The sequence below is a fragment of the Bufo bufo genome, chromosome 2 (genome assembly GCF_905171765.1).
Source record: "Bufo bufo chromosome 2, aBufBuf1.1, whole genome shotgun sequence".
NCBI classification, from domain to species: Eukaryota; Metazoa; Chordata; class Amphibia; order Anura; family Bufonidae; genus Bufo; species Bufo bufo.
The window spans coordinates 432,923,780-432,946,879 of NC_053390.1; the positions used below are offsets into that span (position 1 = coordinate 432,923,780).

Here is a 23,100-nt window from a genome sequence, read left to right on the forward strand (position 1 = left end):
TTAGATGTCCTCACTGGGGGCAGCACAGAGTAGTGACAGAATCGCTGATTTCAGCTGTCACTGCTCATCAGTACTTTAAGGATGGCTGCACCAAAACCGCACATAAATCCGCACTATTTATCATGTTTTTGGTGCTTTTTTGTGTGCAGTTTTTATGCAGTTTTTGGTGTGGATTTGATGTGGATTTTCCGCAGCTCTCACCCTTCTATAGGAGGGTGATATACACATAAGAAAAACTTAGCATCAATTCACATGCTGCAGATTTCAAAATCCGCACAGCAGGTCATTTTCCACATCTAAGAAAAAATAGCAAAGTGTACCTGAGATTTGTTTAATCTCATACACTTTGTTGGTACTGTATTATGTTGTTGTTTTTCCGCACGAAAATCTGCCTGGCATGTAATTCGCATCATACCCTTACAGTACTGACTTGCTGAACCCTGTAGCATGCTCAAGCGCTGCAATGGAGATGAGTCCGATGTGCCTCGCTGTCCCTGCTCTCCCTGTCTGCAGGCGATGATTGACAGGTTTCTTTCCTACGCATAAAATAACAGTGTCAATCATCATTCGCAGGCGGGGGAGGGGGCAGAAACAGTGAGCAGCATCGGACTCATGTCCCTTGCAGCACTTGAGCGCACTGCTGGGTTCGACAGATCATTGCTCTTAGGCTAGGTCTACACGACGACATTTGTCGCGCGACAGATAGGGCACAACTACACTGCAACATTTGCTGCACCAATGTCGCGCAACAATTTTTATAATGGCAGTCAATGATGTCTATGGTACACATCCCTTTCCTCCTGGGCGCATGGAAGACAGATCCCCTGATAAAGGTAATTAGTGACCGAAACGTCGGGACAACTGTACATAATCACATGCTATGCCTTGAATAATATTGGATGTTTTGTGACACAAAGTGTTCAAAAAGAATGAATAAAACTACACTGTAATATCAGTCAAAATTGGTGTGCCATAGAATTTCTCTCTGATAGCTTGAAATCTTGTCATCCTCTGATAATGAATGCATGTCTCTGTCCCCTATTAGGGCTCGTTCACACGAACGTGTGCTGCCCGTTGCCGTATTGCGGACCGCATCTGTGGATCCGCAATACACGGGCACCGTTCCATGGCCATTCCGCATCACGGATGAGGACCCATTCATTTCAATGGGTCCACAAATCCAGAGGTGCGGAACGGAAGAACGGAACACTACAGAAGCACTACGGAGTGCTTTCTGGGGTTCCATTCCGTGCTTCCGCACTGCAAAAATATAGAACTTGCTCAAATCTTTTTATGGAATGGAAGGATCGCAGACCCATTCAAGTGAATGGGTCTGCTATCCCCATGCGCCTGCCCCACAGACGGTGCCCGTGCATTGCGGACCGCAATTTGCGGTCCACAGCACGGGCGAGCCCTTAGGGCAGCGGTTCTCAACCTAGGGGTCGCGACCCCTTTGGGGGTCGATCGGCCCTTTCCGGGGGGTCGCCTGAGGCTTCCTATTGTGGGTCGCCCGCACAACGGCAGCGGCCCCTTATCCTCGCGCACAGGAAGTGATGTCCTATCACTGCCTGTGCTTGAAGGAGCCTGACGTCTGGACGGGTAAGTCGGGCCGCCTGTCTGCTGAGGTCCGAGTTTTTTCGTTAATGACACTGCCGCTGAGCACCACTGCCACCAATGATTTAATTGAGCCTTGCTGAGCCTGGCTAATTTTATTTTAATTATTTGGCTGAGCAAGGCTTAATTTATTTGGGGGGACATGAAGCACCGCTGATTTATTTATTTGGGGGACCCTGAGCACTTCTGATTTATTTATTTGGGGGACCCTGAGCACCATTGATTTATTTATTTGGGGGGGGGGGGGGGGGACCTGAAGCACCACTGATTTATTTATTTGGGGGACCCTGAGCACTTCTGATTTATTTATTTGGGGGACCCTGAGCACCATTGATTTATTTATTTGGGGGAAACCTGATGCACCACTGATTTATTTATTTGGGGGTACCCTGAGCAGCGCTGATTTATTTATTTGGGGGAGACCTGAAGCCCCGCTGATTTATTTATTTGGGGGACCCTGTGCACTTCTAAATTATTTATTTGGGGGACAATTATGTTATGTTCAATTTGTAGCAATAAAAATACATCCTGCATATCAGATATTTACATTACAATTCATAACAGTAGCAAAATTAGTTATGACGTAGCAAGGAAAAAAATTTAATGGTTGGGGGTCACCACAACATGAGGAACTGTATTAAGGGGTCACGGCTTTAGAAAGGTTGAGAACCACTGCCTTAGGGCATATGGTGGAGCATCCATTGTTTTCCTGTGGACTTCATTTCACTGTGTATTAGATCGTCGCTTCCCTTCAGCAGCTAAACCTACAGCTTTCATGTTATCTTAAAAAGCAGTTGTCCAGTTAGGGCCATCCCTTTAAGCAGGCTGTACATGGTGAGCTTTATGTCAAGCTTTAAAAGATATATGGAAAGATATTTCCCACAATATATATACTTTTCATCCATGGAAAAGTGTATATGTATATATATATATATATATATATATATATAGACAATGAAAGTCCGCAGCACTCCTTTTCCATGGATATATATATATATATATATATATATACACATAGGATAAGGAGCCAATTCACACCATATAGTCTTTATTAAATTGCACAATCACAAGGGGTTAAAAAGGAGTATGAAGGAAAAAGGTGGCATTACTGGTAGAGATGTGATATTTTGTAATAAAGATAACACACAATTGTTACATAAATAACAGACATGCAACTCAAGTCTCTGGAACATAATAAACACTCTGTGTAAAATACAGTGAAAATCCAATAGGACTGGGCACAGAAAAATCAATAGCCAGCACACCTATTGTAAACCAAACAAAGCTATACGCCAAAATTATCTACAGATAGGTAGTAGAAAGAGATAGTGTCCATCGCATACTCTAAATCCAGGATGGCGCTCACCCCGAGGTTCGTTTTCTAGGAGATATCATACCTTTGATTTGCTAGACCGACACCAAAATACAGATAAAAATATCTGTTGTTGATCGACTTTCCCGGTCAGATTGTTAACTGTTATTTCTAGGTGTACGGCCATGAGACTACAAAATATGTCTAGCTCCTGACTAGTGATGAGTGGCAGGGGCTATATTCGAATTTGCGATTTTTCACTAATATTTGGGGCGAATATTCGTCATATATTCACTAATTCGAGATTATTTTCTTGATGGCTAAAAATCGACAATGTAATATTCGCGTAATGTGCGCAAAATAAAGGCGTGGGTCAGTTTTGCTAAATTTTCCAAGCTGCTAGAAGTTTCCTGAGACTGGAGAAAAAGGTTGGCACGGCCGAACATTAAAGATGGCTTTATATGCAGATAGAGTGCTCCAATATATTCACGATTGCGCTAATCGGCACTAATGATGCGAATATTTTGGCGCAATACGTGAAACTTCACATTTTATCAGGTCTGACTACATATTACTGGTTGGTGCACTATGTATTGTTGTCACATCACAGCACTATGTCTGTAGCATGTATGTATGGACAGCAGAACCTATCAGCTACACTATATCACTATCTAACCTACACTGACTATCTACCACTAACTATCTGTATTATATATATGAGCTATCTAACTAACTAACTAATGTAATGAGTGGAAAGCACAGAGCACAACAATGACACTGCTGTCTCTCTCTCTCAAAACTGCAAAAAACTGTAGAAAATGGCTGCTGGGGAGTTTCTTATATAGTAAGGGGTAGACAACTTTCCTATTGGTTGCTAGGGATGTTGCTAAGCTCAGACAATGACATTGCAGCCTTCTCATTGGCCCACAAGCAAGAAGGGAGGTTACTGATGAAAAAAAAATCTCGAATATTTGAAATTACAAATATATCACTATATTCTAAATATTCGCAAATTCTCGAAGTGCCGATATTCGCAATTAATATTCGCAATTCGAATATTCGCGCCCAACCCTAATCCTGACAAGTCATTGCTTCTTTTGATGTTTTTCTACCCAGGATAAACTACAAGACAGTGGGGCTTTACTGGCTGGGCTCACTGGTTATGAGCATGGTGGTCTTTTTGCCTGGGAATGTGGTCGGTAAGCCAAGATCATCATTTGTCATTCACTTGCCTGAACATCCTACTAAACTGAAGTATCCAGGTTGTTTACCCCTTCATTGTTTACCAGGCACTGCTCCGTGCGTTTGGTTGTGACCCTGCCTGGTAAACAATGAAGGTGGGTGCAGCTCTTGCTGGAAGGCTGGGGTCTATTCAATCAGTTGATTGGACCTGCACAAATCTTATATTGTAGTCGTGAATAACTCCTTTGGACATAGTAAAATGTACAATTTTTTTCTTTCTGCTCCATCCTACACTTATTATTGTCTATAATAGTACTCTGTTGTCTGTGCTCCTGTAATTCTGTATTTGGTATTCCTTAAAGGGGCTGTCCAGGATTTTACAGTGATGGCATATCCCCAGGATAAGCCATCACTGTCTGATCAGTGGGTGTCCGACAACCCTGCTGACCAGTTATTCTGCAGCAGCACCGAAGCTAGAACAACTCAGCCTTGGATTACTGCATTACTAATTACTGAAGCACTGCTCCCATTCTCTTCAATGACAGCATTGCTACAGTAACCAGCTCTGGACAGAACTGTGTATTTCCGGCATCAGAGCTACTGCAGAACATCTGGATGGACAACCATCGATCTGATAGTGATGACTGTGGATGAGCAAATTGTTTCTAACAAATCTTCTGGAGCAGCAATGTGCTGGCCTTGCTGCTCAAGAGATTCCCCCTTGATTGACTAGACCATGTCAATCTTGCATCTCCACTATCGCTCCCTCCGGCTGTCTGCGGCTCCTACCTCAGCAGCACAAATACTGACTTTGCATGCACCGCTGATGTCTGGCTACACCCGGAAGTTGAGGTGGCACTTCTCCATCTGAAGCCTAAATGAGATTGACAGGGGTCACCACCTTGGCCCAACAAATCCATCAGTGAACCCTAAAGTGTCACTGAGCTTTCAGCATATGTTGCATTAATCAATAGTACAGTGTGTGTACATGAGGAATATCAATATTTCTGGCCATTATATCACTTGCATCTGACATTTTTAGCAGTTTTGTGCTTGCTGAATATCTAGTTTACAGTTCTCTCAGACTTGATGGGTGGAGACGAGCTGCCATCCACTGCATACACAGAAAGTAGAGGAGAATCTCCTTCCTACCTGTCTCACTGTCACTCAGAAGCAGCCCCAGGATAATGAAGATCAGAACAGAGAAGTACTCACCTGGATGGTTGTGAAGGAAGCCCTTTTACTGAGCTATAACCTTTCTATGTAGCTGTGCAGTCTCTCCATAGACTTGCATTTGTATGATCCTCCTTCAGAGATGATCCATACTAGATGTGAAAAAGGCATTTTTCAAAGGGAAAAGCAATTAGGGGGTCGGACGGAGGTAAACAGAAGAACTAGAGATTTCTCTCTGATAAGACATATTACAAAATTTCTTGCGGTCACTTGTACTATTGATTTATGCAAGTTGTGTGAAAAGTTAGTCACCATTTAAAAGCAATTCTACAAAATAATATGCCATCTCACAGGACAAAGTTCAGGTGACTGAGCAGAGCTAACCAATAATGAGATTCAAAGACAGTGTATATATGTATTTATATCCATGGCATTTTCAAGCTATAGGAGTAATAACATTTATTAAATTGGTTATTGAAAAACCCTCTAAAAACCTCTCAAGACTTTTCTCTTTCAGCTCCATCACTGACTCATAGCTGAGGATAAACCGTTAAAACTAATGTTTGATTTCATAAAAGATAGGAATAAAACTTGTCTCCTATATCCCACGGTGTCGCTATGATTTATGTGTCGATGTCTCATAGTGCGCTGGGAGACAAAGGTATGCTTCTGTCACTTTCAGGATGAGAGATGGTGGATCTGGGGGCGTTTATGCCTTATTGTACAGCAATGAAATCTCACTAGGGACCCATGACTCAGTCAATGTCACTTCTATTGTACTGTGACATGAAGAGAGATAGTTTGGTCTTGTTCATTTCTGATGGAATTTTTATCTCTTTGCTGCAGTGAATTTTTACAGAGTCGTGTGATTGTATTTCAGGGAAGTATGGGACAGAAGTACGCCCTGCCTTCATCCTTAATGTCCCCTACCTGTTTCTTCCTGTCTGGGCAGGAATGAGAATATTCAGATCAAAGCACAACTTTACAAAAATACCAGCTGAAAAGGTAACTCTGGCCTTATTCGCCAATGTGATATACAATATAAACTGTCTATTTTTGATTTGCCTAAAAATGTATATTTTTCAGGTGTCGGTGGCACACAATGAAGGAATTTTTCAACGCCCAAAAGATATTGTACTGATTGTGTATCTCTTAGGAGCTATTATATTTACTCTTTTTAGAGGCCTGGTAAGTATAAATATGATTCCGTTTAATGAAGTGTTGCTTATTGTATTCAGTCATGTCAGAGATACATGGCACTATATTGGTGTGAATGGCACTATGCCACATTGATCAACATTGTGAGAGAGCGCACGTGATGTATCAAATCACTGTGCATATACATATTCATTGTATTGTCACAGTCATTGTCCTGGGTATAAAGAGATCATGGGTCCGTACTGACCACTGATATATTTATACATGGTTATTAGATCTCCCCTCAGTTGTCTTTTTTTCTGAACTAAATAACTTTCATTTTGATAATTTTTCTGGATACTGTAGTCCACCCATTTCCGATATTACTTTAGATGCCCTTCTCTGAACCCTCTCCAGCTCTGCTATGTCTGTCTTGTTCACAGGAGCCCAGAACTGTACACAGTACTCCATGTGTGGTCTGACTAGTGATTGTAAAGTGGCATCTATGCCCCTTTGGATGCAACCCATTATCTTATTGGCCTTGGCAGCATCTGCCTGACACTGGTTACTATAGTTAAAGGAGTTGTCTGGGTTCAGAGCTGAACCCAGACATATCCCCTTTTTAACCCAGGCAGTCCCTCTGATATGAGATATGAAATGCTTTGATGCTTTCCCTTGCCATGCGCTTATTCGAAATGGGAATTTTCTTGAGATCCGGTGACGTACCGGGCTCTCCATAAGGACTGTTAGGTGAAGGCTTCCACCTAGCAGTGAGCACGGTGACGTTACTGGAACTAATGGGTGAACTTTAGCGCTCCCCTAGCCTGTAAAATAGCCTAGGGCAGCGCTAAAGCCCGCCCATTAGTGCCAGTGACATCACCAGCAACGCTGCTAGGTGGAAGCCTCAGCCTAGCAATGTAAAAATATAAACCCTTGCAGTCTGGGTGAATAAGGGGATATGTCTGGATTCAGCTCTGGACCTGGACAACCCCTTTAAAGGCGTTCTCCGGGCTGTTCATATTGATGACCTATCCTCAGGCACCCCCGCCGATCAGCTGTTTAAAGAGAAGGCACGCGCCGTGCCAGCGCTGCCTCCTCTTCATTGTTTACCTGCCAGGTGTAATTACACCCTAGAACTGTATAGGAACGAGCCGTCCCATTGAAATAATTACACCTGCTCAGTGCTGCAGATGTGACGGTGAGCAGGTAAACAATGAAGAGGAGGCAGCGCTGGCACGCCTTCTCTACAAACAGCTGATCAGCGGGGGTGCCGGGTTTCAGACCCCCACCGATCTGATATTGATGACCTATCCTGAGGATAGGTCATCAATAAAAATAACTTGGACAACCCCTTTAAAGGGAGTCTGTCACCAAAATATAACATTGTACACCACTTACATGTCTCTCTAGAACACCTATCCATGATTCAAATGGTACCTTTGTATTTTTCTTCTGAGTTTCACCAGCAGGAAAAACGCACTTTAATCCATATGCAAATGAGGGCTCGCAAGTGCCCAGGGGCGGCGTTCAGTGTGTAGATGCCCAGGCTGCTCTGCCTTCTTTTTACATTACTCCTCCCCAGCCTCTTCCTTGGCCCGCCCTGCAAGTCCCTTGCATGATCCACAGGACTGGCAGATATACCGTGCGTGCGCAGTGAGCCTCCAGCACGGGCAAGCGCACTGTGATGCCAATTGTGGGCACGGCATCGCTACATGTAGTGCGCATGCTCCAGCACAGGAATGAAACCAGTGACTAGAGGGCGGACCAGAAGCAAACAGGAGGACTGGAGGCCGGCGCATGCGCACTACATGTAGTGACGCCGTGCCCACAATGGGCATCACAGTGCGCATGCTCGCGCCGGTGGTGCACTGCGCACGCGTGGGATATCGGCCGGTCTTGTGGATGATGCAAGGGACTTGCAGGGCGGGCCAAGGAAGAGGCTGGGGAGGAGTAATGTAAAAAGAAGGCAGAGCAGCCTGGGCACCTACACACTGAACGCCGCCCCTGGGCACTTGCGAGCCCTCATTTGCATATGGATTTAAGTGCATTTTTGCTGCTGGTGAAACTCAGAAGAAAATTACAAAGGTACCATTTGAATCATGGATAGGTGTTCTAGAGAGCCATGTAAGTGGTGTACAATGTCTCCCTTTAAGGCTACTTTCACACCTGCGTTAGGTGCAGATTCGTCTGGTGTCTGCACAGACGGATCCGCTCCTATAATGCAAACGATGGTATCTGTTCAGAACGGATCCGTCTGCATTATATTTCAGAGAAAAAACTAAGTCTAAAGGTTAGTCAGACGGATCCGTCCTGACTTTGCATTGAAAGTCAATGGGGGACGGATCCGTTTGAAAATTGAGCCATATTGTGTCATCTTCAAACGGATCCGTCCCCATTGACTTACATTGTAAGTCTGGACGGATCCGCTCGCCTCCGCACGGCCAGGCGGACACCCGAATGCTGCAAGCAGCGTTCAGGTGTCCGCCTGCTGAGCGGAGGCTGAACGCTGCCAGACTGATGCATTCTGAGCGGATCCGCATCCACTCAGAATGCATTGGGGCAGTACGGATGCGTTCGGGGCCGCTTGTGAACCCCTTCAAACGGAACTCACAAGCAGAGCCCCGAACGCTAGTGTGAAAGTAGCCTTAGTATGCTGTCAACTAAAATTCCTAAATCCTTATCCATGTCAGTGTTACCCAATGTTTTACCATTTAGTATGTACAGGTGACTCGTAATTCCCCCTCCCATGTTCATTACCTTACATTTATCAATGTTAAACCTCTTTTGCCCCTTTTCTGCCCAAGCCTCCAATCTATCCAGACCCATGTGTAGCAGTATGTTAAAATTACCGGTCTGTAGTTTATGGGCTGACTTTTTGACTGCTTTTTGAATACTGGCACCACATTTCCTATGCGCAGTCCTGTGGAATAAACACTGTCATTCTAAAATGCTTAGATATCAAATATAAGGGTCTGTCTCTTACATTACTTAATTTTAGTATACGGGGTGTATGCCATGTGGACCAGTTGATTTGTCTCCTGCACTTCTTCCTGGATCATACAGGCGACATACTGTATAATGAGTTTAGATTGACACTCCACATTTCATCTGACATTTCTTTTTCCTCTGTGAAAAAAGTGGAGGAAAAAATATTTAATAAATTAGTTTTCTCCTCATCACTGTCTACAACTCCTCCCGCATCATTCAGCAATTTCGGTTTTAATCTTTTTACTATTTATATAAGTGAAGAACATTTTAGTTTAGGGTTCGTTTTTACACTCTTTGGTAATAAGCCTCTCTTTCTCCTGCATTGCTGACTATATCTATTTTTTCATTTTTTTTTTTCTTCTCTTCCTTCCTACATTTTACATTTGTATTTGTCCACAATGTTTTTTTTTCTTGTTCCTACTCCTTTTATTTCCATAAGGTATGTACCTATCACTATGAAAATTTAGGATGCTTTTAAAAATTTCCCATTTAGTGTTTGTACACTTATTTTCAAGGACATTGGACAATAAGGGCTCGTTCACACGACCGTATGTCTTTTTCAGTGTTTTGCGGGCCGTTTTTAATGGATCAGTTTTTCAGTTTTTTGTTTCCGTAGTGTTTCCGGTTCCATTCCGTTTTTCCATTGCGTTTTTCTGTATGGCATATACAGTATACAGTAATTACATAGAAAAAATTGGGCTGGGCATAAAATAGATTTTCAATAGATTGTTCCGCAAAAACGGAACGGATACGGAAGACATACAGAGTTTTTTTGGCGGACCTATTGACTCGAATGGAGCCACGGAACATGATTTGCGGGCAATAATAGGACATGTTCTATCTTTGAACGGAAAAACGGAAATACAGAAACGGAATGCATACGGAGTACATTCCGTTTTTTTTTTGCAGAACCATTGAAATGAATGGTTCCGTATACGGAACTCAAAAAACGGCCCGTATATGGAACGCAAAAAACGTTTGTGTGAATGAGCCCTAAGGGAGGTTAAGGCCAGACACACACGAGTGAGTTCAATTTGATGAACTCGCAGTGTGTCAGTGTGAGGTCCCGTTCTGACCTCTGCTCCTCTGACAGAATCGTACAGCATTATAATGATGTATAATGCTGCGTGACCCTGAGAGACCTTGAATCTACATTGACAGCATTATTTCAGTGTAAGGGCTCATGCACACGAATGTATTTTCTTTCCGCTTCCGTTCCGTTTTTTTTGCGGACCGTATGCGGAACCATTGACTTCAATGGATCCGCAAAAACAATGGAAGGTACTTCGTGTGCATTCCATTTCCGTATTTCTGTTCCGCAAAAAAGTAGTGCATGTCCTATTATTGTCTGTAAATCACGGTCTGAGGCCCCATTCAAGTTAATGGGTCCGCAAAAAATACGGAACGCACACGGAACACATCTGTATGTCATCTGTATTTCATCAGTATTTTGCGAATCCATACTGTAGAAATGTTATGCCCAGCCTATATTGCTCATGTGTTTGGTGATTAATAAGCTACTGTTTCCGTTTCAGATCCGCAAAAAACGGATCAAATATGGAAACCATACAGATATGTTTTGTGCAATAACGGAATGGAAGAGGAATTAAATCAGAGAAAGTAAAACAGACCGCAAAACAACAACGGTCGTGTGCATGAGCCCTAATTCAGTAGATTCCAGGACTCTCAGGGTCACAGCAGTATTAATCATTACAATGCTGTGTGATCCTGTCAGAGGAGCGGAGATCAGAACGGGACCTCACACTGACACGTGCTGCAGGTTTATCGCATTGTACTCGCTCGTTTGTCTGGCCTAAAGCAGACTGTACTGTCTCCTGACATGTCTGTTTCAGTGACTACTTGCATCCCACTTGTAAGAACAAGTCTATTCTTATGACTCTATGATGTGCCATTCCTTTATTATTACTACTAGAACTTTTGAATGCATTGTTAGCAGTTTGCAATGAAGTCAAGCTGCGTGTCACCAGTTGGGGGAGAGTGTCCCTGCACAATCTCCGCCTATCCAATCAGTGCTGTCAGTGTCAGACTGTGCAGGGACATACCTCCAAATGATAATACCCATCTGGACCTTTATTGCAAACCGCTAGCAGTTCATTCATAACTTCCAGCTGGGATAATATGCAAAAGGCCCGAGAGTTACTAAAACAGACATGTCAGGAGAGGTTACAGGTCCTCTTTAAGGTTCCATTCACACGTCCGTGGTGTGTTGCGGACCCGCAATGTTCTATCTTTTGCGGAGCTGCGGACCCGAAGATCGGGGCCATGCTCCGCAATTGCGGACACTGTGTGCTGTCCGCATCCATTACGTCCCCATAGAGAATGAATGGGTCGGTCCGCAAAATTGCGGAACGGATGTGGACTCCTTTGCGGACGTGTGAATGGAGCCTAAGGCCTCTTTCACATCATGTTTTTTTTGCTTCAGACACAAAATTTGTTTTTTTGGGGGGAAAGATCCATTCCAAAATCTGATATAATGTTTGTATCAGTTTGCATCAGTTTTTTGTCATGTTTCTTCATGCACACGACCGTATGTATTTTGCGGTCCGCAAAAAACGGATCCGCAAAAAATACGGATGATGTCCGTGTGCATTCCGTATTTTGCAGAACGGAACAGCTGGCCCCTAATAGAACAGTACTATCCTTGTCCGTAATGAGGACAATAATAGGACATGTTCTATTTTTTTGCAGAACGGAAATACAGACATATGGAAATGGAATGCACATGGAGAACCTTCTGTTTTTTTTTTTGCGGCTCCATTGAAATGAATGGTTTCGTATACGGTCCGCAAAAAAACAGAACAAAAATACGTTTGTGTGCATGTAGCCATAACCACCTCCCGTCCGCACGTTGACTATAAACGTCCCTGCATCTGCATGCTACCATCCTCCCCTACATCTACCTCAGTGAGTGTTTGCACAGTGCGCATCAAACTCTTTTCTATATTATCATGGGATCTCTGTGTTGCAATTTTCTCATTTAGATCCCACAGCAATATGTACCATCAAACAGCTGTTCAAGGACTGCATTGTACATCCTCAGAGTTCTGGTTCAGAAATAGCTTTAAATCTGACATTTGATCATCAGTCATGAAGATAAATTACTAATATTACTGTGTTCCAAATTAGATTCAACAAGCTATGGCTGCTTCAAGAGCTGTATACGTTTTTTTTACGGACACCTGTCTTAGCGATCCATAGTTTTATCCAGTGGTCTCCTAATTCCATGCTGCTACATTTGTATTTTGTGCTTCTCTGCTGAAAACGTGCAGCACTATCATGGTCACGGGGGCACAGCTAGGTAGATGCTTACCTTTGGGTGAAGTCACATGTAGAGTTTAAAGAGCATCCACAATTTGACTCTGCAGTTTTTGCAGTGTGTTTATGTAGTTACAAGTTTTTTTTTTAACCATGTTCTATATTTAAGACTCAATTGAAGTTCTTGACCATATAATATGTAACCGTAGTACAACTGTGTGTATTTGAGGCTATTTAAGACTTTACATATATTCCCTCCTATTTACTGCATGTGTTTTATTATGCTTTATTATATCTTCATTTACATCTATAGCTGGCCCTGGACTGCCCTTCCGATTCTTGCTTTACCTATATCTACCAATATGAGCCATATATAAGAGACCCTGTGGCTTATCCTAAAGTTCAGGTAAGTGTTTAATGTTAAATAACTACTAATGTTTCAGATACAGAGAAGAGAATTTAGATTCTTTGTTTCTCCTTATGCTGCCCATACACATTAGAGTCCTGTTGACAGATACCTATGCTTTTGGGGAGTTCTGTGAATGATAAAATGTGTATGGTGCTGGCAGACCCCTCCAGTCATTCAGTCTTGGTGCAACAGTCAGTCCTCTTTAGCTGTGGCTGGGTATGAGTGGCACCAGATATTTTATAGGGTACATAGAGGATGATAGCTCTTGGTTTCTTTTTGATCCCTTTAGCAATCTATCTTGAACCTTATAATGCAAAGATTATACAGGTCACTGTATAAATCCCTCTATACCAGTGTGCCCTTGAATGCTGGGGCTCTTTGGAACCTTGTCAATGACTCCCTAGAAACTATTTTCCGCTTACAAAAAGATGCTCATCAATCATGGAGGTAGACTAGGCAGCCAACAAATGCTGTATTCAACTGAACACCAAGCTTCTTTGAGGTAGAAACGGGAGTAAAGGTTCCATAGGAGTAGAAACACTTTTAAGGGGTCCCTCTTAATAATAAGGTTTTATTTGCCTCATAGTAGTTCATGGGATTAGTTAGGGAATTGCTAACAATGCAGTTTCCTAATATATTATAGAAACTGCTTGAAAAGTATAGGTCAGGGGTACTCAAGTACTTTTTGTAAAGGTCCACGTACCTGGGTCTGACATTGGGTCAAGATGTGAGCTGCAAAAAAAAAATGCAAGGAGGAACAACATCAGTGGCCTGTAGCTCTCTGTGGCAAGTTTTTTTTTTTTTTTTTTGTAACCACCTCACAGTAGTGATGCCCCTGCTAGATGGTAATGGTGCCCCCTTAGTGCTCCCTACAGAGTATGATGCCTCCTTAGTACCTCCCCATACAGTATGCTGCCCCCTTAGTGTCCCCCATACAGTTTGAAGCTCCTAAGTGCCCCCACACACAATGAGCCCTTAAATGCCCTTCACACAAGGTGATGCTCTTTAAGTAGCCCCCACACTATTATGCCCCATTAAGTGCCCCCTTACACAGGTATGCCCCCTTAAGTGGCCCCCCTCACACAGTGATGTCCTCTTAAGTTTCTCTCACACAGTATAATGTCCTCTTAAGTGCCCCCTCATGGTGATGCTTCATTAACCCCTTAAGGACTCGGTAAACATGCCGTACTGGTACGTCATGCGTCCCTAAGGGGTTAAAGTGTGCTCCCTTAAAGAGTACCTGTCAGCATGATCAACTCTATTAAACCGGGCAAGCAGATTAAACTTATATCTTTATTTTGTGTTTAGCTTGTACCGCTGCAGAGATATCATCACTTTGATAGTTATGGAAATTAGTTAGTTGGAGCACTGAGGGGCAGGCTGCAGCACTAGGAGCACTGCTACAGCTGCGCACCAGTGCTCAATACACTCTCCCCTCCCATTTGATCAACAGGGCAAGACATCTTGTCTTGCCGTATTCTGGTGCTTGTGCAGTCACTCACAAACTTAGCGCCGGCACAGTGCACAGGCGCCGCTGATGTTATTCTACTCGGAAGTGTTGGTGCCTGTGGCTTTAGAGTCAGAGGAGGAATGCTTTCAGGTAGAATGACGTTGTCGGCACTTGCACACTATTGATCTGTGCAGTGCAGGTTAATGCACAGTGATACCAAATCTATATAGTTTTTCTTATGCTTTACCACTTTAAAGTTCAGGTGGAATCTATAGACTCGTAGACCACACTGACATATCGGGATATACTGATGTACGGATTCCACTGCAGAGCTACAGTGAGCGCTGTACAAACATCTCTGCTCCTGCCTGTACCAGCGCTGCTCTGCAAAGCCTATATAACATATAGATATTTAAAAACAATAACATTTGCACTTTTTAAAAAAAATAATGTTATAGTATCACAGTCTATAGTGATTGTAACATCTTCCTATTAAGCCCTACCACAGGGCTTTAGATTAGTGTGGCAGGCTAAAAGCTTTCCTAAAGCCTCAGGCTGCTCAGACAGCCAGTTGGCACCCTGCAGTTCTACCGCAGGAATAGGCAGGGGAAGGGCCCATTGGAAGTCAGAGGGAACCCACTATCTCTGACTAACCACTCAGATGCTACAGTCACTATTGACTGCGGCATCTGAGGATTGAAATGACTGCGATCAGACATATCCAGGGTATTGCAGGCAGATGTCAGTTGTATTAAACAGCTGACATCTGCCGGGGATGTAGCAACCACAGTTCCTGAGATTTCTTCTTCCTCTATTATGCCATGAATATATGGCAAATATTGGAAAGGGGTTAAAATATGTTTTCTTTTCATAAAACGTAATGGTCACTTTTTTTTTTATAGAGTAGTTCAACATACATGTAACATTTTGCAGAAGAATAAGCTGAACAATATCTCTTCCTTTCAGATGTTGGTAAATATGTTCTACCTACTTCCATTTCTGTGTGTGTCCATCTATGGTCTGCTGGTTCCTGGCTGTACATGGATGTTGGACTGGACAGTTGTCTATGCTGGTGCAATGGCACAGGTAAGCTTTTTAGCGCAAATAAAGTTATTGCATAAAACAGCATCTGCTGTTTTTTTTGTCTGTGTTAGTCTTATATATGGGACCCTGGAAAGCATTTATCTAAATCTCTCTCCACAGGCTCAGTTTGCTCACATAGGATCTTCAGTCTACCACCGAACACCATATACTTATCGTGTCCCTCGAGAAGCATGGTGGGAGTTCATGATAGTGAATGTTCTGTACACCCTTGGGATGCAGCTACTGGCTTACCGATGTATTCAAAGCCCAGCCTACTTTCTCAGAGACATAAAGCAAACTGTAGAGGAAGGCAAGAAACAGGATTAATAGGATTTGTTATTGGACTACGACGCTTCTTAAGTAAGCCTTGAGCATGAACAGGGCTTTTGACGGCTTACATGACTCTAGGCTTTTATCTTAATGTTGTTGAAGAAGCAAATAAGGACACGTTAACCTTAGGAGGGACTCTGCAATAATATGTTTTCTGTGTTTTGCACTGGATTTCTGCTAAAAAACGGTAAAAACTAGAAATAGAGAAATTATTTCATTGATATAAACATGCTCAAAACGTCCCTTTCTTAAAGGGAGTCTGTCATCAACAAAAGCAGTTTTAAACTGCCCACAATGCCAAATAGAGCCCCCTTCCCATGTTTCAGTCATACCTTTATATACCAGGATCTCTGCTTCAATCCAGCGAAAAAGGCTTATATTCAATATGTTAATTAGCTGTTACGTGCACCAAGGCCCAAATCAATCTGTGCTCCATTGCTCCAGTCCTCCGCCTCCCCCTCCTGCTTAATTGACAGAGATAGACGCGATAATGTTGCAGAAGCCTGCCCCTTCTAATTAAGATATAGAGATTGGCACTGGGAGGGGAAAGAGCCAGAGCTGTGGGGCACCAAGTGGTTCGAGCCTGCCCTCAGTGCTCATAACAGTTAATTAACATATGGAATTAAATCTTTTTTCCACTGGAGAAGTGATTCTAGCAAATAAAGATATGCTTATAACTTGGGGATGGAGCCCTGTCTGGCATTTTGGCCATTGTAAAACTGATCCTGTTGATGACAAACTCCCTTTACAAAAATATTGCTGTTTTTGTCCAGAAACAGTGCCAGTGCAGCCCCATCCTCAATCATGTCAACGGAGATGAGCTACAATCGTCCATACAGTCCTAGAATAAGAAAGTAAAAAGCTGTTTTAAAGGGGTGGTAGGGCCTAGGAGCCGGCAACCTCTGTGCTTATAACCTGTGCCCCATTTAAAAAAAAAAAAAAAACACCTGTCTGCCTGTGCCACTGAGCCATTCCTGGCCGCTTCTGTTTTCCACAGGACTAAAAGTGGCTTAGTCCCATGACTGCTGTGGACAAAATCATTGGTCTCAGCGGTCACTTGTGCTCAAATGGAGCAGTGGTACAGTCACATGGAACCACTGACTTGTGTGTTTTTTGCTTTTTTTTTAAGGGCCACAAACAGGTTAGGAGCATTGGGTTGTTGCCTCCTAACGATAGAACACCTTTAATTTTCCTGCTTTCTAAATGTAATCTCAGGGTAGATTGTAGCATGACAGCACACACTTGTTCTTCATTCTGTGGTATCTGCAGTGTATATAAAGATGTTGGGGGAGATTTATCAAACTGGTGTAAAGTAGAACTGGCTTAGTTGCCCATAGCAACCAATCAGATTCCACCTTTCATTTTTTACAGCTCCTTTGAGAAAAAAAAGGTGGAATCTGATTGGTTGCTATTGGCTTTCTACTTTTCACTACTTTGATAAATCTCCCCCATAGAATGCAGAAATTCTTCTCCCTCCAACACATTGCAAATTCAGTGACTTAAAAACGTATTCTGGTTTTAATGATGCTATTTGTTTCTTTAGATAATAGGGTGTCAAATAATTTTCTAATTTACATCGATTAAAAATTTTGCTCGCAGACCTTTATTATATCCACGCATTTGCCTCTCCCTGAAGAAAAAAAAATTGTACAGTCCATTTTATTCCTGTAAAATGCATCTATAGGAGAGTTAGATAGGGCTGAACATGGTGTCAGTCATGTGAGCCGTTATGTGACCCTTAAAAGCAGGGGCGGATTGGCCATACACCCTACAGGGAAATTTCACGGTGGGCCGATGCCTAGGGGGGCCACCCAAGCCCTCTTCATGGCCGCCAGTAAGGTTCATAATGATCTGATTCCCTCTTAGCATCTGGCCAACAGCCACAGGTGCCCTCCTCAATTCAACTGTATCGATGTCCTCAGGACAGCGATACAGTTGAATACTGTGGTGCAGATGGCAGTATTTTCTGCTGCACTGTGCTATTTGGTTCAGCTGGGGCAATATACTGCCCTGCACTATGGTATTGCTGGCCCTGCCTATTTTTGTTATCCCGCCTTCTGTCAATTTGGATCCGCCTGCAACATGGGGCCACTTTTACCTTTTTTTCCAGGGACATTTTTAGTTTACACACCGGCCCTGCTCAAAAGTATCATGTGATCTGGCTTTCAGTTAACTACCAGGTATCTAACAGGTGCATAGTTGTGTATTAAGGAGCAGAACATATACACTATATACAGCATTACTACCTGCAGCAGCACCCCATGTGTGTCCGTGTAGAAGCAGATCTCTGTGTGTGCTGTTTTTTTTTTTTTTACAACATCACTTAGAGACAGGCAGCCACTTTACAAATCACTACAGACAGGCACACAATGATGTAGTTACTGTAATAACCACAATAAAAAATGATGATTCCACCACTAGTCCTATTTACTTATGACATGAATGTGTCTTATGTATGCCATGTAACACTTCTTACTGAATGTGAGGGTGTAAAGAATGTCACATGACTGATGCCATGTTTCAGTTAGACCATGGATGTATTACATGGGACTGATACATGGGCTATTCTTCTGGATATAGGGGTCAACTGTCTGACGTAAGAAGGTATGTATGCAGAATTTAAATACAAGTATATTAGAAGATTGTATGATTTCCTATTATGTAAACAAATAAATTAAAAAATTAAAACCGGAATACCCCTTTAAATACTGTGAGCAGTATCACATGGTGTTTATGCCTGTAGTGATCTATTCACAGACCAGGAGCTTGTTTATTGATGAATGGCTGTACTGCACATACTGTAATATTATAAAGCAAAATAATGCCATCACGCACATTGCATTGGAGCAAAACCGTAAAGGATCAATAGTAGACATGAGCTGCTTTACAACTATAATTCTCCATTTAGACAGAATAGCCTGTGTAGGAAGGCGAAGTAAGAGGAATTCAAAGCTGTGTATTGAAGTACTATGAAGAAAGTTATCTATACTATCCTAAGCACTAAGGAATTTGCCTCCATTTAAATTCATGGGCAGGGCTATAAAGATACATCCTTTTTACCCCTATGGCCATATTTGGAGAGCTGGATCCTCCTGTTCCAGCCATCCAAACATGCTGGGGAAGCCACTGCCAGCCAGACATTTTCCCTGCAGAGGAAATGTAGTGATCCATGTCTGCCATTCACTGATAGACAGGGGTCCCAAGCTGAAGGAACCTTCTATCTGATGTCCATATGTGGGTATATGGATTGGGATTGTCTTTTAAAAGATTTTCAAAGTTCTAAAAATCAGTGGCGTGCTGAGATCACAAATCAGCAATGGGATCATCTCACACGTTGACTAGATTTCCCTTTTAGGACTCTACCTATGGAAGGGCCTTGCTCGTCAATGCATTTGACTGACAGCCATGAATGTAATACTTCAGTATTTTTAGGCATTACTGCAGATCAAATCAAGAATGACCAGCCACTATATAGGGGTTGTCCAAACCGGGCAGCATTTTAATTTGATGTGGACAATTCTAAGGGTAGTTTGACATCTTGACACTTGGATTTGTGCCATAGATGTTCTGATGGATTCACAAGAGGAATCTGCAAGAAGAATGCTCATTCTTCTCACTTTTTTTTTCTGTGGCTCAGGCAAAGATTGGCGCAGATTTTGTTCTGGATCATATAAAATACCCAGTTGCATTGGATGCAGAATGTGAGAGAAGGAATCCATGCCTAAATCCACATCAAATCCATAACAGGGTAACGGGGTGTAAGGTGTTTGTCTGTCTCTGAATTAAAAACTATGGGGGAGATTTAGTAAGCGAAATGTGCCAGAATTGTGGCTCAATTTGCACCAAAAACTGATATACATGCCTTGAATCACATTTATTATATATTTTGACACTTCATGTGCAGCGGGCCCTTGCGGAGCCAGAGTGGAGGATGGCAGTGGTGGTGGCTCTAATGATATGATGTATCACGGTGGTCTCTGTCAGGCCGTTGCTCCCTAGGGCTGGTGCAACTAATAAAGAGTACACCCGTTCTTTCCTCAGAGCACACCCTGATGCTGGTGTTTCCTGCCTGATGGTAGTTGGGGTACCCGTGATGTTAACTCTGCATGTGGGGGCAAAGCAGGGAATGTAGTGCAATGGCCAGCATGTGGTGTAGCAGGAGTCAGAAAACCAGGCCAGACGTAGAAGAATAAATCTCTTTTTACTTGAGAGCAAAATAGGTTGTATTACACCCAACAACAGTCTGGACACCGTGCACATTGTGTGGAGGGTGGCAAAGCTGTGAATCATAGCACTCTCTATATGCTATCCTGCTAAAGTCTTTCTTACTAGAATCTCTGGCTAGTGACAGTACTTTGGCAGTTTACACTGCAGTGTGCTTGTTCAAATGACTACAATAGGCCAAATTGTAACCCCTCCACAGCAGCAAAGATTGAATAGCTGTAGTAGCATTGTCACTCGTTCATTGGGCAATCGGCGGTGCCTTTAAACAGGACAATTTTCTCTAACAAGCGTTCATGCGAATGCTCGTTAGTGATAATCTGCCTGGATATTGGGAAGTGTAAAGGGGCCTTTAGTCAGGCAGGCTCCAGTTGGCATCACATGATTTACAATTCCAAATCTTAGTTTAATATCATTGAGAAGAAGACAAGATTGTACCAACCAGGATAATGATGACGATCTGTACCTCCGTCCATGTGTTAAAATATGTGGCCTTTGATGAGGCTCTTTCAGTATGGCAACGGGTAACGTCAGACTACTGTAGTTTTGCACATGCACCATTACTGTAAGTAGCAGGGCATGCATTAATGTTTTATATTATGAATCCAAAACTGGGTTTGTGGCACGCACCACCAGAGTTCGATTTTTTGCAGTTCTGTTTGTCGTCTTACAACGCCATTCATTTCTATGGCTGCAGTGCTACACTGTGATCCTTGGGTGTGCACCTGTGATGGACGAACATCGGCCGTGACGATACGAACCGCACGTTCGCATCGCGCCTATTGACTTTAATAGCAGGCGAACCTGAAAAACCTTCAGGTCATATTTGCAGCCACAAAATACAAACTATGAGTGCACAAATAGTCCCACAACATGGACAGTGACATACCAGAGGGGGATCATTGGCAAAAATTCCCACAAGAAATATGTATTTTAATCAAGAGCCATTTTTATGCGTCTTAAAGGGAAACTCTCAAAAATGTGCCCTGCTGGAGCCTAGAAAAATGTTATTTCCTATCAGTTTGATGTATACAAATGTGCAGCACTCCACATTTTTGTATCCTGCAGAGTCCATTAAAAAACTGCATACGTTAACGTACATTTTTTTTCTACCATGGAACTGTATGGTTAACGGATGCCACTGTACGGCATCAGTCTGAGGCATCTGTTAACGCATATATTTTTGGTATGCATTAAATGGATGTGAACCCAGCTCTAGTGTCAGAATAAGCACCAGTACACAGCGGAGCAGCGTGATGGAGAGGGGAGGCCGCCATGTACTGACAGAGCGCTACCTGGTCCTGGTGGTCAGCGATGAGGACTGTGTTTCCCAAGGATCATTTTCTACTGGGAAATACAGGGCACAGTATAATACACTAGAATCAGTGGAGTACCTCCAATATAGGCAGACCACGCCATTGCTATGGGGCCCGTGGCACATGGGGGTCTGGAGCGCACGGAAAGCTCCACCCCCTCCGTCTACTCAACACAGAGTTTCTGAGAAATGAGAATCACACATAATATGCGGGTAAGCGCGCTTGCGGCACTTGTCGGACTCCCTCCCCCCGCCCGGCGTTGAAGTGACCGCTCCCAGACAGTCTAACCTAATGATCTGGGCTGCAGGCATGCTGTATTTCACACTGGCCAATCAGCATTTTGCAGCGCAAAGATCCGGCTGCTGTTGATTGGTCAGTGTATCGCTGGCAGGCGCAGCTCAAGTACCTGTGTGCGTGCACCCGCGTAGCATCTGTGACTGTCTCTGAGTCTGACTCTCTGCGCTCACGTCTGCAGACGGCTGCGCCGCCTTCAAGTCATCAGGCTATGGCAGTGAGTGCAGCCCCCCCTCACCCCGGCTCCTGACCAGTCTATGGTGGTTAGTTTATGGATATGATATGGGTATTCCGAGGGCAGCAGCCAGCAAGCAGTGGGGTTTGGGGGGAGAAGGGGCTCGGCGGGGGGCTGATAGAGGACTCAGGGGGGGCTCATAAAGGACTCAGGGGGGCTCATAGAGGACTCAGGGGGGGCTAATACAGGCTCATAGAGGACTCAGGGGGGCCGGGGGGTGCTCATTGAGGCTCAGGGGGGCCAGGGGGCTCATAAAGGCTCAGAGGACTCAGGGGGGGAAAATGACCCCTTTAACGCCTTGCTGCTGATGCTGAGTGTGCAAATGGTGTGTGGTATGGGAGGAGCCAGGACAGGAGGTGGATTGTCCAGGGGTGGGTAGTGGGCGGGGTTAGGGGGGCCCAATTCAGATTCTTGCTATGGGGCCCAGTGATTTCTATGTATGCCCCTGAATAGAATCTATATGATATAAAGATATTAGCCCTACCCCCGAATAATAATACAATTAGGTGGTCATTTATTATATAGAAATACATCTATGTTAGGCGTATTTCTGACACAGATTGTGGCGCAAAAGTCCTTAGCACCGCAATCTGCATATTTTTCCCGCTCATGCCAGGTCTAAAAAAGGATGGCGTGGGCAGGGAAAGGGATACAGTTATGGCCATCCAGTTATTGGATACCACCACCATACATTGACCGGATAACACCTCTGTACAGTGACCGGATAACACTGCCATACCATGACCGGATAAAAGGGTATAAGAGGGCACAGTACAGGGAATGACTAGGAGCACTGCACAGGGTGTGGTAAGAGGGCACAATGCAGGGTATTAGGGGGCACAGTACAGGGTGAAGGGCACAGTACGGGGTGGGGGGCACAGTCACATGACCCTGTGACATTAGAAGGTCCTTATCGTGAATGCGGTTCATACACAACCATAATGAGAGCCAGAGGAATGAGACAAAGGTGTGATTATGTGGCTAGAGCTAAAAAATGTAACTGTCGGCCAGTACAGGCCCCAAAAATTAGCCAATAGGCATTCACCTGGCAGCACAGAACTTTGGATTCTGTGGGTGGAG

General features: G+C 43.6%; 1 protein-coding gene across 1 annotated transcript in view; it reads left to right on the forward strand.

The window, feature by feature from the left end:
• The window catches only part of TM6SF2 (transmembrane 6 superfamily member 2), a 40,302-nt gene extending 24,128 nt beyond the window's left edge, over positions 1 to 16,174 (forward strand). Inside the window, exons 5-10 of the mRNA XM_040417415.1 lie at positions 4,043 to 4,125; positions 6,162 to 6,286; positions 6,368 to 6,469; positions 12,996 to 13,088; positions 15,508 to 15,627; positions 15,745 to 16,174. Coding sequence (XP_040273349.1) covers positions 4,043 to 4,125; positions 6,162 to 6,286; positions 6,368 to 6,469; positions 12,996 to 13,088; positions 15,508 to 15,627; positions 15,745 to 15,951 — 730 coding nt within the window. The 3' untranslated portion in view covers positions 15,952 to 16,174. The remainder of the gene's footprint in view (positions 1 to 4,042; positions 4,126 to 6,161; positions 6,287 to 6,367; positions 6,470 to 12,995; positions 13,089 to 15,507; positions 15,628 to 15,744) is intronic.
• The last annotated feature ends 6,926 nt before the right edge of the window (positions 16,175 to 23,100 follow it).